The sequence below is a fragment of the Equus caballus genome, chromosome 26 (genome assembly GCF_041296265.1).
Source record: "Equus caballus isolate H_3958 breed thoroughbred chromosome 26, TB-T2T, whole genome shotgun sequence".
Classification (NCBI taxonomy): Eukaryota; Metazoa; Chordata; class Mammalia; order Perissodactyla; family Equidae; genus Equus; species Equus caballus.
Genome location: NC_091709.1, coordinates 30,625,897 through 30,644,126, shown reverse-complemented (window position 1 = coordinate 30,644,126; position 18,230 = coordinate 30,625,897). Strand labels below are relative to the sequence as shown.

General features: G+C 38.5%; 1 protein-coding gene across 7 annotated transcripts in view; it reads left to right on the top strand.

The window, feature by feature from the left end:
- Window positions 1-18,230, top strand: part of APP (amyloid beta precursor protein) — a 254,504-nt gene that overhangs the window by 90,796 nt on the left and 145,478 nt on the right. For all 7 annotated transcript variants that reach the window (XM_003364177.5, XM_003364171.5, XM_003364176.5 and 4 more), the window contains exon 4: window positions 17,850-17,962. In XM_003364177.5, coding sequence (XP_003364225.1) covers window positions 17,850-17,962 — 113 coding nt within the window. The remainder of the gene's footprint in view (window positions 1-17,849; window positions 17,963-18,230) is intronic.

The following is an 18,230-nucleotide window of genomic DNA, read 5'->3' as shown; positions in this document are numbered from 1 at the left end:
TGGAGTTTAGCAACTTATTTCATATTCTTATTTTGTACCTTAAGAGTTAGGGTCATATTTATGTATGCTCTTAATTTCTTTCATATTTAAATGCCTTTACTAAATGATGAGATGAATGTTGTGTTTAGTAGGTGTTTGATGTGTAGATGTTAAGTACGTCCCTTCTAGAAGTTTAAGCCTTTTTATGACATTAAAATTGGGGGGCATCCTATTGATTTATTGATTAGGTACATGTATTTTCAAGAATGTTACCCAGCTGGAGTTCCCCTAAATCTTTCCCTTCAGTGTTGACTACTTTGCCAGAATATGATACAATCTTGTTTGTATTTATTTCTAAAGGTTTGGCTGTCACTGAAGATCCCTTTCTTTATTGCAGGGTGTTTTTATCAGCTCAGGGTTGCTGGATTCCTATAAGTACATCGTGTCTCTTTCCTGATGCTTTATTGAAAACTTAGAATTAATTGTCAGTCAGGGGTTTACGATATTCTGTATTCTCTAAGCATAGTTAATACAATAAGCTCATGTTCAGGATGCCAAGATGTTATCCTGTGTTTTACCATTTAAATATTTTGAGCTTATTTTCCTCTTTCCGCCTTTGTTTCTCATTTTGAGTTTTTGGTCAAAGTTCTCTGTTGAGTCTAAATTCATGGGTACTGATGCACATATTTTCTTGAGTAGATGCTGTAACCTGGTTGTATCAGAACTTTGACTTCATAAAGGCATTGGTCCATAGTTCCTTTACTTCATTTCATGTATTAGTAATTTTTAGCTTTCTCATATTTCTCTGTTCATCTGAGGACCCCTGGGCCGTCAATGCGAGTCACTTGACCCTCTCTCTTCCTCTAACCTCCACCGTTGCTCTACCGATGCACAGCTGTGCTTCTTGGTATGGTAGTCAGCCATTCCTGTTTATCTTCCCAGCCTCCACCTCCCTCCACGGTCAGCTCTTATCAGGCATCCATCCCTTCAACTCCAATGACTGAGCTCTTTGCTGGCTTTCCCGTTGTCAAATCCACTTGTTCTTTTCTGTCCTCCTTAATGTCTCAGTGGTCTCCAACGCCATTGATCACTGCTTTCTCACCACATCATTAGTACGCTGCTGCTTCAGTCTTTCTGCTGACTCTCGGTCTCCTTCTTTGGCTCATTTTTCTGCAGCCTACGTGAGAAATTCTCAATATTGGTGTTTTATAGGAGTCCTCCTGAGTAGTCTATTTTTTCACAATGACTAGGAAACCTCGTCAGTGCAATGGTTTCCCAAAGGCCTGGCTTGATGATTCCTTAGTTATGATATCCAGGCCAGGCCTCCAGGTGTTTACTGGTCATCAGACTCAATGTGACTCCCAGAGTATTGATAATTGGTCTTGTCCCTGAAGGGGAAGAGCATTCAGAATCCTGCTGATAGTGCAGAGTATTGCTCTTGGCTTACATGGACATTTCGTCAAAGATGCAGGCCAGTTTCCTTATCAATCAGTGAGAAAGTTGGGCTTCTCAGGTTAAACAGAGAACACGTGAGCATGGAATATGCCTCTTCCATTTTATTATTTCTTGGTTTATTGGACCATTTGGAATAAAAATCTGTTTCAGGCAAAGGATAGGATTGTTTTCAGCTTTTATTGGAGTCTCATGGACTCATGATTTCATGCATAAGAATTAATTGCATTTGAATGAGCTTAATGTAGAAACCCTGCTATTGATGCAGAAATATGCCTCATAATGGGCTACCACCATAATCAAGGGCTTTTGTTGTTGTTTCGTTTTGTTTTGCTTTTCCTGCCAATTAATGACAACTAGTATGCAAGAATAAAATGAATCAAGCTTAAACGCCCAGGAAATATTCATGTATTCATTTTTCACATTTTTGAAGAAATGAGGATATATAGTTTAGCATAATCCTCTCAAAACTTGACTTTAAAAAGCATTTTTGGGGGGGGAGGGCACAAAGGGTGAAGCGGTGTACCCACAACATGACTAACAATAATGTACAACTGAAATCTCACAAGGTTGTAATCTATCATAATCTTAATTAAAAAAAAAAAAGTATTTTTAGATGCTTTACTTAAATATACGATTTCTTGCAAAATATATATATTTTTTAAATATAGAGATGATCTCAGTGTTGAAATTGGCATTGTCCACTGTGAGGAGATCTTATATTTCTAGTAAAATTTGTAACTGGGAAGAAGAGAATTAAATCTTCCAAAAGCAAAACATGGAAAACTGTCCTAATGTAGGAATGTCAGCTAAACAGCTGTCTGAGTCGAGAACAGTAAGGCAGTCTTCCCACGTGCTCAGAATTCCAAGAAAATACACATATTACCTATTATTTATTGTTATAGTGGGTGAATGTTCATTTGCACATGAGAACTGTTGTCAAAGACGTCTTTTGTACTTACTTGATGTGACAGTTGGCTTTTCAATACATCAGCCCAGTTGTCCCAAAGAGGTGGCCGCCTCCTATATATTATGGTATTAAAAGTACACATTTTCTAAGGATTTATAAGATAGCCAGCTCCTGTGTTAGAGAAATTTAAAAGCTAAGCGTTTGAGATATCCAGACAGTTCGAACATCAAGCAAAAATGAAACATCTAGAATTGTCATGTGATGGCATGAGTGGAGATGATGTCAGGCCAAGAGAGGGAACTGATCTTCTGCTTCTTTTGACTGTGAGAAAAGTAGACACGCCCTCTTTGTGGGTGACCTTGAGTAAACACTATGAAACCATGAAATAGGTCACCTTAGCTTGCATACTGGAGTTCCCAGGGCCTGTTAGCCTGATTCCATTGTTAGAATGTCTGCCTTTGGCCAGAAAATGGCAAATCACTCACACTTTTCTTAGAAAATTCTGATATCCAGATATTCTTACCAAAAATCAAAGTCATTCCTCAGCATTTTTCCAAAACCACAACATTTCTGGGTTAAAACAACTGAGACCCTAAGTATACTTTTCCTTTAATCTACATTTTAATCATCTTTATAATTTTAAGCAGAAGACAGAAACCCGTATTATTTGGAATATGAAATACCCTAGCATTATCCCCTGTAATTGAAAACCCTAATCACACACAGTTTCCTCATTTATACAAATGTTCAATCTCACATGAGAGATTTGCCTCCTACAAACACCTTCTACAAACACCTTTCTATGTGTGACAGGGCCTTACTTTGAAGAAGTAGTTGAGATTTAGTTTGATTTAAAGGCTGAGCTTTGCATGCTTGGAATGCTTGCTCTTCAAAATATTTGCTCCCTGGAGAGGTCAACTGAAGATGGAGTTTTCATGTGACTTTGGGTTGTTGACCCGGAAGACATATGGGTAATGGAATGGGCCTTGGCACAGTTCCACTGCTTTCTGGTTGAGCATGGCCAGGAAAGGAGGGCGGGGCTGACTGCTTTCGGATGGGAAGAAGTAGTCTCAAGATGTTTGAAGCCTGAATGCGCCTTCCTTTGATACCTTTGCTTTATTGCTTAAGAGAATTTTAACCTGCAGCATCCATAAATGTGCTGCAGCTTGTAGTGATGCGTATTTAAATGGTTTTGCATCTAAACAAATGCATGCACTCTGCCGGGTGTGTAAAATTTGAATGGCACTTGTGCTCTGAAGGAAAGGAACTGACGTTTTCGTTATAAAATTCAGTCAAGCAGAAAAGTAACAAAGTGAGCAGAAATTTTCATTTACATCCATGGCGGAAGTTACAGTGATAAAGAAAACACCAGCTTCAGGAATAGCCTTGTTCTCATTCTGTTATATGACACAGGGGATTTTTGTCAATATGGAAGTAGTTTTTAATACTTGTGTTATTGAGTAAGGCTCTGATCAGTAGTCCCAAGTTGTGTATATCCTTTAACTGACCTTAGATTTTCCCAGAGTTTTTTGGGTTATCTTTAAACAGATTCCAGTATCCCCTTATCAAGTCTATTATTTATTTACAATAATATAGGCCTTATGTTCTGTTACCACAGAGATTCACAGTGATTTCTTAGCTCTTACTTGTGAGTATCAGCCAGTGTAGATAATTCATTTGGGCCAGACCTAGAAACTGTCATAAGACACTGTATTAGCGAAGTAGGATCAGAATTTTCTTGGGGTAATTTTTTACTAACTAGTTGTGATATACCTTTTGGAAGCCTTAATGTAGTAATTTTCTGCCCTAAACCCTCTTCCTTACAAGTCCAGAAATTCAGTTATTTCCATTCTCTCAAGAGTGATAAATCCTGGCAAAGTGATTTATGATAATGACACTAATCCATGTGTACAAATCTGAGTGGCAATTTCTAAGTCCACAGTAGAGTGGTAACATAGGGAGAGATTATAATTTAGCTGGGATCCATCCCCATTGAAAGAATCACATGATTTTTGAAACATAAGTGAAAGTGGAACTGGGTAATTTCTAAGACGTGTTTTTATTGAAGAGCTTGGTCAATCATGTATTCTTATTATATTTTTTATTCTATTAGATATTGTGTCCCTCTTCCTTAGATGGTGTTGCAGGTACAAGGACAGAACTCTAATCCTTTTTTCTGTTTAACAAAGCCTTGAGAACTTAGAGCAATGTTCTCATACCAGTAAAAGGTTGTGTTCATTCCAAGTACCATATCCCAATTATTTCTTGGCTAGCTCTTTAGTTAAATGCTGCAACATCCTTATTCATTCTCTCTTTATCTACTTCCTTTTCCACTAAATAGTTTTGCATCTTATAATAAATTCTTTTTTTTCTGAGAAGTTTTGAGTTGGAAAACCCCTGAAATATAGAGTGATATTTGTTTCCTTGATTGTTGGAGACAACTACATTGTCTCCTAAAGCTAGTCATTCAAGACTAAGCTGTACATCAGAGAATCTAGAAGGAACATTTAATAAAGTCTCAAGAGGAGAAGTAGGCCAAAACAGCTGAGTCTGGGCATCCTGAGCATGGTGGTGGTAGTTGGTTATCAGCAGGGATGATGAATGTGTGTGGAGATCCCTAGGCTGGACTGGTGGGGAAATGGAATGAAGACAGTGAAACCTCCTCTGCTAACCTTAGCAAGTGACGAAGAGTCTAGAGACCTAAGGTCATGATGAGTAGCTGTAGTAGATAAAAAGGAGAGGACAGAATTAGAAGGACAAGTTTCTGCTCAGGAAGTGGTTTACTGGAGTGCAGAATTTTGGAACATTTCTACGTGTGACATGGTCTGAGGTCCAGCTTTAAGAATGTAGATACAATGGAGTAAAGGTACAGCCATGGGAATAAGGACATTATTGAGAAAATAGAAGCATTGCATAGTGGGGAAGGGGACATGGATTTTACAACCAAATAGAATTTGTTCAGCAGGTGCCACCATTTTTGGCTCTCTCAAAATGTTGAGTGTCGGTTCTATTCCTTTCTCTTGCTTCCACATAAGATAAATGTTGACCCAATGAGGAATTGCTTATTGTTCTTTGGGTATAGCTCCAGAATTCGATGGTCAGTTGGTACTTAATTCTAGTACATTTGCTAAAAGCGATATCCTCTAAGAGAGTGTCCAGCAAGGGACCAGAAATGTCAACTGAAAGGTCAACATTGAGAGAGTAGAAGAGGTTGTTGGATCCCTAGGCATGGATGATATATCTGAGTGAGAAAGTAAGAGCAGAAGGTAGAAGACAGTGTTACTTTATAATCAGAATTATTAAAAGATGGGTCAATGAGAGGAAAAGAATGATTAGCTTAAGGTAGAGAATGGGAGAACAAGTGCTGTCTCGGTTGGTGGACAGCTGGAGAAGAAGACTGAATTTAAGGAAGAAACTGATACAGTAGAGAAGCGTACTGTGAACATGAGGGCTGAGAAGAGACATTTGTTGCTGTTGACCTTGAAAGAAGATTTGCAGAAGATTGTGGGAGCAAGGCCAGATGGGAATGGGTTGGAAAGAACAAGTCATGGGCTTGAGAGTGACAGTCCACAACTCTGTTGAGAAGTTTATCTGTGAAAATGCCTCTTCCTGTCTTGATTATAGCCTCCTTCACACATGGTTTCTGAATATGGTATGTGGAAAGAACGTACTGTGTATTCTTACTTCTCCGTGTAATTTAAGGTTTTGGTAATAACTGGTGGTTCTCTTGCCTCGCAGTGGATCAGCCTGATTGGTATTTTATTAGCAATTATGTGGCTTTTTAAAAGCCCTATATATAACCATAATTAATTGCATCTTTAAACTCCATCGGGCTCTGAATTTTTTAATGTCAGAAAGAAAAGGAGTGTTGGGAGCAAGCGGCCAGTGAGGATACTTGTATTGTCAAGAGACAAATTAGAGAATTTAGGAGGATATCCCTATAATGTCTGCTTTTCAGCTCTTCTCTCAGAATACTGAAGACTGAACTAGGCTGAAGATAAGTAGGTTTAGGTCTAAAGGAAACCGCACATGAATTTCCACATCTTATTTAATCGCATACTCGTAAATACAAATTATAATCTGAAGACTGCCAAGAGGAACAAGGACAGTTTGTTGGTAAATAGGGTTAGTGGTAGTAACAAACTGAATGCTAGTGATGATATTCCTTGCAATGATGAAAATGTATGGTATTTTGATAGCACATCAAACTGGGTGTGCAGTCTCCTCAGTGTACTCAAATTTGAGATTTAGTTCCCCATTTAGGCCTCTATCTTTGGATTCAGATTTTCCCCCATAACCTCAACCTGTCCACATTCAACTCATCACTCCTTGAAAGATATTCTTGATCTCTAAAATTTGACGCTAATAGTACTGCCCAAGGGTGGCCAGTAGCCACATGTGGCTGTTGAGCACTTGTGGCATGCTGATCCAAAGTGATGCATGCTGTAAATGCAAAATATACACCAGGTATCGAAGAGTTAGTCTGGGAGGGGAAGAGAAATGAATGTAGACTGCCTTAGTAATAATTTTGTACATTGATTGTATATTGAAATGATAAAATTTCAGATAGACTGGGTTAAATAAACTGTATTACTAAAGTTAATTTTACCTATTTCTTTTTACTTTTTTAATGTGGCTACTAGAAATTGAAAACTCCATATGTGGCCTGCATTATATTTCCGTTGGACGGTGTTGCTCTAAGCTCCTTTGTTGCAGGACCACGTCTCAGATTGTATCCAAAAGGTTGTATCATTCACGGAACTGGGTACAGAGTGGTATTCAGAATTACTCAGTGGTAGTAGAGAGGATATCTTAAAATTCAACCCAGTTGTGTTGGGTTTTCATTTTTATTCTTCATCCTCATCCTTTTTGAACCTCTCTGGCCAGGAGGCATTGTCAGCCTCACTTTTTCGTAAACGGAAATTACTACATCCTCCAGAGTCACTGTGTTGTTTTCTCCCCTTCTGGGAGAAATCAAATCTAGAACTCTTTCTACCTTGTTTTATAACTTCTAGGATTAAAGAAACAAAAGACAAAACAGGTGCAACACGTCTCTTAAGGATGTGTGAAAAGGCTCTCAGTCCTTAAGATGGTGCCAAAGTGACAAATCTCTGGGGCAGGGTGTAGGTTTATGGAAGGAAGGCAAGGAAGATTTGATTATATTTTTTAAAAAGGACAAACCAAGGCAGTCACAAAAATACAAACTGTATGATTCCACTCTTATGAGGTACCTAGAGTAGTCAAATTCATAAAGACAGGAAGTAGAATGGTGGTTGCCAGGGGCTGGGGGAAAGGGAAATGGAGAGGTTGTTGTTTAATGGATATAGAGTTTCAGTTTTGCAAGGTGAAAAAGTTCTGGAGATTGGTTCCACAACATTGTGAATGAACTCACCCTACTGAACTTTACACTCAAAACTGGTTAACATGGTATATTTTATGTTATGTGTATTTTACCACAATTGGGAAAAGACAAGCCATTCTAAAAACTGTTTTCTAATGCAATAACCTGTAACCAAAAAAAAAAAACCCAACAGCTTAATAAGATTAGTTATAATGGATTATCTTAAGTAGACCCTTGCTACCTGACAGCTGAATCGAATCACCTGGGAACTTGTTAGAAAGGCAGACTCGGTCCCGCCCTAGACTTGTCTAATCAGAAACTGCATTTTAACAAGCTCCCCAGTGGATTGGGGTGCACCTTAAAGCTTGAGAAACCCTGCTCCAAACATCGTTTCTCAAAGTGTGGTCCATAAACCACCTGAATCAGAATCCCTCCGGGGAGGTCTGTTTGCAGGCCTATCCAGCGCGCCTCGATGGGGGCCAGGTGTTGGGACTAAAGGCAGGACAGAGCTGCATGCTGGTCAAGCACACCAGGTGTTTATAAAGCGGATCAGAGTTTGAGAACCCCCTGATCTGGAAAGCTTTAAAAGCCATTCTTTTCATAATTACATCTTTTAACTGATGTTGGAATTATTACAAATATGACTAACAAAAAAGGCCCATTTTGATAAAACCATCTTGATTTCTCTTTGATAAAATCAAGCATGTGAGTAATCACACAAGAAAAAAGAAGCAACAGAAAAGCACATATAACAACTAATCTTGGTTTGGTTAGTGAGGAAGTGATTCAGAATTTGTGGAAAATTGTAACACTTTCCTGGGGTGCTGAGCATTACAAGAGAGCTGAGCCTGGTTCTCTTATTAGCTCTGCAGAAACCCCACCAAGCCTGAGATTCGTCATTTGTAAAGGGAAGTGATTCTATAATCAGTGATGTTTACCTTTCTAAGACCAGGTTAAGCTTGGAAAGCGCAAAGAATCTCCTTTACTGTTGACATGTGGGATTATTCTGAAATTCTTGAAGTTTTTAAAAGAATTTAAATGCCGCACGTCACACAAACTGTTAAGAGATTTGGTAAGACAATCTAAAACCAAGCTATCTAGTTATTATACATGCCACAGAAGAGAAAAGAGAGAAAGATCTTTCTAACCCTACTTCTTTTCAGCTGCAGTAATTTCATGGACTTATTTTGAAGGCCAGATTGTCGATACAGAAGCAAATAATTATGCCCTTATTATATGAAATTTTATATGGAGCCTCCAAAAAAGTAATTTTTATATATTATTTGTGTTTATATTAATTATATTTAATTATATGTTATAGTAATTATAAGTATTATATCCTATTATCATGTTTGATACTTTTATTAATTATATACTAATTATTTATACATTATTATTAATAGAATCCATACTTTGTTCAGATTTCCTTCGTTTTTACGTAATGTCCTTTCTCTGTTCCAAGATCCCATATCTAGGAAACCACATTACGTTTAGTTGTCAGGTCTCCTTAACCGTCTCTTGGCTGTGACAGTTTCTCATACTTTCCTTGTTTAATGACCCTGGCAGTTTTGAGGAATACTGGTCAGGTATTCCGTAGGACTTCCCTCTGTTGGAATTTTCTCATGCTTGGACTCAGGTTATGGGTGTTTGGAAGGAAGACCACAGAGTCAAGTGCCCTTTTCATCACATCAAGGGCGCATATTATCAGCATGATATGTCACTGTTGATGTTGACCATGATCACCCGGCTGGGGTAGTGTTTTTGTCAGATTTCTCCCATGTAAAGTGACTCTTTTGACCCCCATTTCGTGATGTACTCTTTGGAAGGAAGTCGCTGTGCATAGCCTACCATTCAGGAGAGAATTATGCCTCACCTCCTCAAGGGCAGAGTATCAATGTAGATTATTTGGAGTTCTTCTGCACAGATTTGTCTCTTTCCACCCATTTATTTCTTATTCAGTCATTTAGACTCATGGATCTTTATTTTATACCTTGAGTTATAATCCAATACTACTTTATGTTATTACTCAAATTATTCCAGCTTTGGCCATTGGGAGCTCTTTCAGTTGATTCCTGTGCTTATTGTGTTTATTTGACATACTCTCTTTTTTTTTTCAACAAGATGCTCCAGACTCATCTTGTATATTTGCTGTCCCAGTTCTAGAATCATCTATTTCTCCAAGGAGCCCTGGTTCCTTTTATCGGAGAATGGTATTAAAAATGAAGATCTGAGTGCCAGATGGGCTTATTGCTACCAGGTTGTCTTCTTTTAGGCCCTCTCAGCTGACAAGCGAGGCAATATATTTTTGTACACTTACCCTTATATTTTACATATCTGAAAATATTTCTTGAGCTATCCATCTATATCTATGTTAAACTTAATACAAGTTCATCCTGATGTCTCCAACTCCCATTTTTACCACATGGATCATTCTACCTCCCCTTGCTTATCTGTAAATTCTTAGTCCAACAGTGAGAAACTTGGCATCTGCCCTCCACCATCCATATACTTAACTGTTCAATTTCAGTACATACCGCTCCATAGCAGTATCAGAATTAACTTGTACCTATGTGAGGCCTTTTTCAAAGCTGCAAAATTGCTAAAAAATATTTATTTTGTTCCTATCTTTTTTATATATGTCCTTTGCACTATTTTCATTATTTTAAGACCAGTGTTATTCAGAGCCTTGGTCAAACATTGTGTTTGTTTTATACCCAACCTGCTATTTATATGTTGATGTGAGGCTGGGCTCCATTCATTTGAAGAAATTAAAGAAAGCATTCAAGGGAAACTTTTAGTTTTCACTTCTTTTTGCCTTTACCTCTGATCCATTTGGTTTCTGCCATCTGGCAAATAGTTCTGATCTTAAGAATGCCATCTGTCACTATTCTCTGGTAATAGTTACAGTGAAATGTTGGTGGTAGCAACAGTCACTTCTTAAAGTGACATGTAATTACCCTCATGTCCTCTTTAAAAACCCGGTAACTTCCCACTTTCTGAAGCAAAAACCATAACCATTTTATCACATGGACAGTTTGTTGAGAAGTGTTTTGGCTACTTCTGTAAGTATTGTTCCCATCTCTTGAGCACAAATGCCTCCCAGAAAAATTTCCCAGCATATTTGTTCATATGTGAAAGTTATAAAATATCAGTATGTAATGAGCAAATTCCAGAAAAAAATGTTCCTGAAGTAAGAGTCTGAAATGGCAAAATAAAAAATTGCCTGAATAAACACTTGCCTCCAGTTCTCATTTGATATGTACGTATATAGTAGTGCAGGTTAATAAGCACATAAATCTGGAATGTTCTACTTCTCTGCATGTCTATGAGGAAAGATTAGGAGAGTCCTGTCCAATCGTTTTCTGTTGTCTTTAGTTTAAAGCATCTTCTAGCTACTGGAATAGGAACAAGTTAGAGCCTCGGCTCCTCTCTTTCTCTGTACCCCTTGTTTAATTCTTTAAATTCTGCCATCCAGCTATATCTGGAATCTTACTACTGCTCACTGTCTCTACCACTATCATCCCGGTCTAAGACATTGTCATCTCCCACCCGGATTATTGCAACAGCCCCCACCTGCTCTTCCCACTTGCACTGTTGACCCCTAGGGCAAGAATAATTCACTTAGAAAACTACTCCAGAGTCTTCCCATGTTACTCAGAGTTCTGGCCAGAGTGTGGCCCATGTTCAAGGCCCCGCCCAGTCTGCTCTCACTCACTCACCCACTGACCTTCCCTCTCTGATTCCTCTCTGACAACACTGGTCTCCTGGCTGTTCTGTGAACTCACTAGGCATGCTCCTGCCTCAAGACCTTTGTGCTTGTTCCTTCCTCTGCCTACAGTGTCCTTCCTGCTGATATCTGGATGGTTTGTTCCTTCACTTCCTCAGGTCTTCACTCACATGTCTATTTTTAGTGAGCCTTTCCCTGACTGCTCTATTTAAAATTCCACCTTCTCCCCCTGTTCTCCCCCGTCAGCCCCTAAAGTCCCTATTTTTGTCTCTGCTTTATCTCCATAATGTTTATTACCATCTGACATTCTTTTTTTTTTTTCTTGTTTTTTTGGTGAGGAAGATTTGCCCTGAGCTAACATCTGTGCCAGTCATCCTCTGATTTGTATGTGGGTTGCTGCCACAGCATGGCCGCCAATGAGTGGTGTAGGTCTGCGTCCCAGTACCAAACATGGGCCACCGAAGCGGAGCATGCTGAACTTAATCAGTAGGCCATAGGGCTGGCCTCTTACTTGTTTTCTTTATCTTTTCCCACTAGAATCTCATTTACTTCCATCTCTTTTGTCCACTGCTGTATTTGCAGCACTAAGAAAAATGGAAAATACGCAGTGAAGAGTTAGTGGATGAAGGACTGTGGCTGCCAGAGGAGATTCAGGAAACCCCCTGTTGCTACCAGGATGCAGCCCAGGGCAGAAATTGAAAGGGTTGATCATTCGGATTCCACATTTCTACAATCTAGCCCACCGTATTGGCCCTTATTATTTATTCATCATGTCATAAGCGATGCTCAAACATAATACCATTTTATCTATAGAACTATAGCTGGATAGTGATAATGTAATGAAAATAAAGCCCCATTGCCTCCAGTAGGTGCATAGTAGGTGATCAGTAAACAATGAAGACTAGCTATTACTGTTCTTATTAATTATGATTATTATTAATATTAGAAAGTAGTGGTTGATGGATGGATACTGGGGAAAAGGATAATAATAATAATAAATAATTTATTGAGCACTTTTATTGTGGGCACTGAGTTGAGTGCTTTATGAGTGTTAACTCATTTAATTCGCTACATGTGTGATCTGGGCTGGTTATAGTCACACATTGCTTAATGACAGGGATACATTCTGACAACTGTGCTGTTAGGTGATTTTGTTGTTGTGAGAACATCATAAAGTGCACTTACACAAACCTAGATGGGATGGCCTGCTACACACCTGGGCTGTGTGGTGCTAATCTTATGGGATCCCCATTGTATATACAGTCCCTCATTGACCAAAAGGTCGTTATGGGGTGCATGACTGTATATAACTTCTCAGGCTTATCTTCTTCTCTTGTAAAGTGAGATCATTGTAGCTGCTTCAGTGCATGGTTCTGAGTACAATATGAGATAATATACATGAAGCATTTAAGGCAGTGCCAGGCAAAGGGTCCAGAATTACTGAAACTATCAACATCTTACCTTCGAGAGCCAGCTCTGGTCCGTGTCTCATCTCTCATAGTAGAGTATGCCACAAGGAAGGAAACTGAGGCTTTGCCATTCTACAATTCCATTGCTAGAACATTCTTACCTCTGCCCCCCACACCCCTTTCCTGAGTCTTTGTTAACTCTTGAGGAACAAGAAAGGGAGGACATGCCATTAGCAGAAATCCATAGACCTCAGACATTTTTGGCCCTTTCATTCCCGTGATTCTGGTCAATACCACTTTAGTCCTCGCAAGGTCGTAGAATCATCATTTTTAAAATCTGAGATCTCTGTGCCTTGAAGTACCTATGTATGGATCTGGAACCTTTTAATCAATCGATTCAATCCCACTCTGACTCTCAAATATTTAGCAGTCACAATTGTGAGAAATTTTGCTCTTTGCTGTAACATTCTCTCCTCTCCCATTTCTCTCTGTGCCGTGGATTCAGGTCCCTTTGTTTTAGATGTAGCACTTTATGCTCCTAATTCCATCCTCTTCCTGGAGTCATCCGTCTTTTGGAAAGGCAACATAAAGAAATTGAAAATCACATTCCTACCTTTGAATTTCATAGTGTGGGAGACTCTGCTACCTGCCTGTTGAATATTCGTTCCCACTTCTTCCTTTCTAAGAGAATCCCAGATTTTTTCATTCCTGATGACAGTGTGCTCAGCTGAAAATACTTTTGCAGATTCCCTTGCAGCTAAATGTGGCCAGCTAACACGGTAATGGCATATAGGATGTAGATAATGGAGAGGGCATTCTTCCCATATGAAACAACAGAGCTTCATTAGGGTAAAAAACAAACAGAACCTACATCCCTTGGCCTGTTCCTCTTGTTTCCTGCCTGGAATTGACATGGAGTCTTAAGTTTCTGTGGACATTTTTTGACCACAAAACATGAGAACAAAGCCAACATTCTAAGGATGGCAGTGCAGGAAGTATTAGCCTGATGCCGGGCGGCCTCATCGAATATCTGCAGCAGCCCCAGCTTCAGTACCAGACTTCTTTTTTGTGAAAGAAAGAGTCCCATTATGTCTTTAAGCCACTTTATCGTGTGTTCTATTCCATGGAGCGGAATGCATTCCCGACTGTTTTATATGTGGCTCACTAGCTAATTTCAGTCTAACGTTATTGTCAAATTGACTGCATTGTAGATTATAACATTAAAGCATTTTATAATCTAAAAGTGAATCTATCTTTATACAAGCCAAAGGGAATTGGCCAAAAAACGCATTTCGCCCAGAGTTTAAATGACAGTGAGTTGAGTTACCACTCTTGGATGGAGATCCTGGAGACCCAGATTTTCAGGCCGGTTCTATCGCCAGTTGGCTCTATGGGCAAGCCACCTGACCTGGTTCTTTTCCTCCTGTCTGCAAAATGAGGTAATTTGAGCGAGATAGTTCTCTCAAAGACCACCAAGGAGCCAGTGGATTGAGGCCCACAGAGTCCCAATTCAGTTCAGCATCATTGTTCACCTTGCCAAGATTTTTTAGCCAAGGAGCCAAACCCAGATCTTGTTCATTGGTTTTGAAAATTCCTTTTCAATTGGAGCATGTGTGTGTGTGTGATATAAACTGTGAATTTTTAAAACAAGAAACCAGGTTGTATGGTTATCAATAAATATGCACAGTGTATATCAATGAATTTATCCACCACGATTAAGTGGTGCCAAATTTCCTAAACTTTGGCATGAACAGGAACATGATTTCTCATGATACTTTGTTTTGGTCTCTTTCACTTGAATTCTGTTAAGAATTTTTTTACCTGAAGGATCAAACCAAATAAACAAAAGGTTTGTTTTTAAAATAGAAGTGCTCATGGTTCTATGTGGAAGCTAGGTACATACTATCAGATTTTTTTTAATTAAAAAACTTTTTTAGAGCAATTTTAGATTAACAGCAAAATTGAGTGGAAAGTACAGAAAGTTCCCATATGTCTCCTGTCATATCATAGATTTTTAAAAATAATTCTTTTAGAGTTAAGAAGAATTAAGCTAAAACTGGTTTATGGGTTCATTATATTTTTACCTCTCCTCTTTAATTCTTTATTAAAAGTTTTTAAACAGATTTTTGTGGTTTGAGTACTTGAAATTTCTGATGCATAGCATTCTAGTATGTTTCATCAATTTTAAAAGTAATATAAGCAGAGCTGTGAAACCACAGAGTCATTGCTAAATTTTATTTTAATGTTAGAGTACAATGAGTTTTCTATTTTGCCATTAGTCCTGAGGGCTTATTAAATAACCAGTATGAATCCTTTCAAAAAGCAGTCTCATTTGGGGGCGTGTATTTCTTGGCTATGTGCAACATTAGAAACCTAAGAGCATCTGTACAATGCGAAATGAAATGTCACTTTGCCAATTAAAAAAAATTCAAATAGCCTTTTATAAATTAATGCAATACTTATCCTTTTGGTGAACATTGGATTTTACCTAGGTAAATATCTTTCAGTGACTTTAGCTTTGCATTAAAATCTAGTCCTCTGCAGTTTGGCCTGAGGGCAAGTAGAACAAGACACATTGTTGTCTGGCAGCTATTATTCAGTTTATGCCACGAGAACTCTAGGCCGGGGTTGAGAGTATCTGATATCTGCTCCTGATTGTCTCATGAACTGAGTTGAAAGCCTTGGGCCAGGCACTTAATCTTTCCAATAATTACCTGTAAAATAGAAAAACATCACTTAATATTTCGGACATTTGTAAATATGGCGATATGGCTTGACTAACCAGAGCTAATAAATGAGGTAGGTACCCTCAGGCCCCTTGGTCACCTCTGGCCTCTTGTGGCCTTGAAAATTAGGATGCTGGAAGTATCACGTGTTCTTGGCTACAGTTGATCGTCTGTCCTGAGAAACCATGAAAAGCCCACCTGAAGAAAGAGTATTGATTTTGGATGAGATTATTTTTATTTTCTATTCTCCAACTCATCTGGGTTTTAGTTTGGTTTTTTTGGTTTCATTTTGTTTTATAGTATTCTATATAAAAGAAAAAGAAAAATGTAACATCACTTGCATTATTATGTTATTTCTTTCCTGCTAATTTATATCCTCACCCTTATCTCTGGGGCTGGATTATCATCTCCCGAGGATAGGTGGCCTTGGGCACATTTCTTACCTGGGAAGTGAGGTTTCGAGTATAAGAGATCCATCACACAGCTGTTGTGGAGCTGAGATACAGCGATGCACATGGAGCACCAGCACGTGGAGCACCAGCCGCTGCCAAGGAGTCGGTGCCCGGGGCTCAGGGGTTCCTTCCCCACCAAGCACCACCCACAGTCCTTGGGGGCACCATGTCTCATAATTCTTGCATTCTCTATAACTTAAAATGCCGTGGGCATCATCAGTTGTCTTAAAAATTTAAGGAAGGACAAGATGAGAGGCTCTTTATCCCCTATGATTTGCTTAGATTTTTACCTAAATGTTATTTTATCTAAATTTATTTGTAAGTAGATACTAAATAGCATGAGACATGTTACATATTTGAGCTAGAAATAGCTTAAAGTTTAAATACCTTTACAGAAAGACAGTTTTAAAGAACCTTTTGTATAAAGGGAATGAAGAGGTTTTTTCTTCCCCTTTTTAGGGCCTATGTTGTTCTTTATGTTGCATTTCAGAAAATTTCATGTAGCACACTATAAAAGACAAAAATAAATTCTTGACTTTGCTGGTGTGTGGACATCTTGTGTTTCTTGCTTATTTGGAGTCTCTGGGTTAAATCTGTTCTTGCATGTCTTGCCTGAGGGATTGCAGTGCCCTCCTCAGTGTCTCCCAGCTTTCATGATCTCACTGTGCTAGTCCATCCTTCTCTTGATTAAAGAGTATATCTGAAAAACAAACTTGAGCATGTCATTCCTGTTTACAAAATCTTTTGACCTATGTTGTCCCCAAAGTGGTTAGCAAGACCATAGGCTCTAAAACTGGAGTCCAATGTATTTTCTGGTATCATTTGCTTCTGGAGCCTCTTTTCCACTTAACTTGTGTTTCAGCCACAGTGGATTTCTGCTGCTTCTGCAAATAAGCTTTGCTCTTTCTTTATTCTCTCTTTGCGCAGGAGCTTCCCTCATTTTGAAGTGCCTTTCACCATCCTTCCATCCTTCCACTCTTCCATCCATCCATCCATCCATCCATCCATCCAGTATGTTCCTGTCTTCCAGAACTGGGCCAGGGATTAGGAGTAGAAGGTTAAACAAGATAGATACTGTCCTTACATCTTGGAACTTTCTTTCATTTCGTACATGACGTACTCCTGCTCATGACTCATCTCTAGTGTTGTTTCTGCTTTGAGGTCTTTCCCAGTGCACCCAAGCAGATTTGTTCACAATGTTGGCCCAGCACTTTCTTCATCTCTATGATAGCTTTAACTTCTTCATTCATCAGGATATTTATTACCTGCTATGTGCAGAACCTCTGCTAAGAGCTGAGGATACTGTATTGAACAAACAAATAAAAATTAAACTCGCAGCTTACATATTATTTGTAATTATCCCTCTTTCACTCTCATTAGAATGTGAGTTTATGTAGGACTTTACATAATATCTTTGTATCTGCAGTACCAGCAATGTTAGCAATAATTTGCATGATACTATACATTTTTGTTAAAAATATAGCAAAAGTCTAAGGATCACTTTTTATAATTTAATTGAATTAAACTCTCTATGTGTATGTATTTTGTATATATAACATAAATGTGTAATACACATATGTGCATATATAGATTTCTGTTTACAAAGTACAAAAATGCTAAAATTTCTATTAGTTTACAAACATTAAAATGTCCGGTACGGAGGGGTAGACAATAGTTTATATTGATTCTGCTCAGATGATTACCTAGGAATGTCAATCTGTTTTTTACTTGGATTGATGACTTTGTCATTCAGAAAGCTGTATAACTTCTCTGAAGTCTTTTTAGCCTATCTTTCCTTGCTAAGACCACTGTGATCCAGGCAGAATAACATGAAGGCTTTTCCTTTCTTGCAGTTGGCGAGTTTGTAAGCGATGCCCTCCTTGTTCCCGACAAGTGCAAATTCCTACACCAGGAAAGGATGGATGTTTGTGAAACCCACCTTCACTGGCACACCGTCGCCAAAGAGGTACCAGCTCATATGCTCTTTCTTCTTTTAAAGTAAAGATTTCCTAGGGACATGCATAATGACATTTTAGAGGGTATTTTGAGACAACTACTGCACTGATAAATAAATTCTCCTTTATTTATCATTAAAAAAAAATCCATGAGTGTTTTTTAAGGCGTCAAAGATATAGAACCTATTTAGTTAGAGTCATTAAGTGTCTATGCCATGTTTTGTAACTTAAAAACTATAATTTTATAGTATCTATAAACCTTAAAATATACCTTTTTTT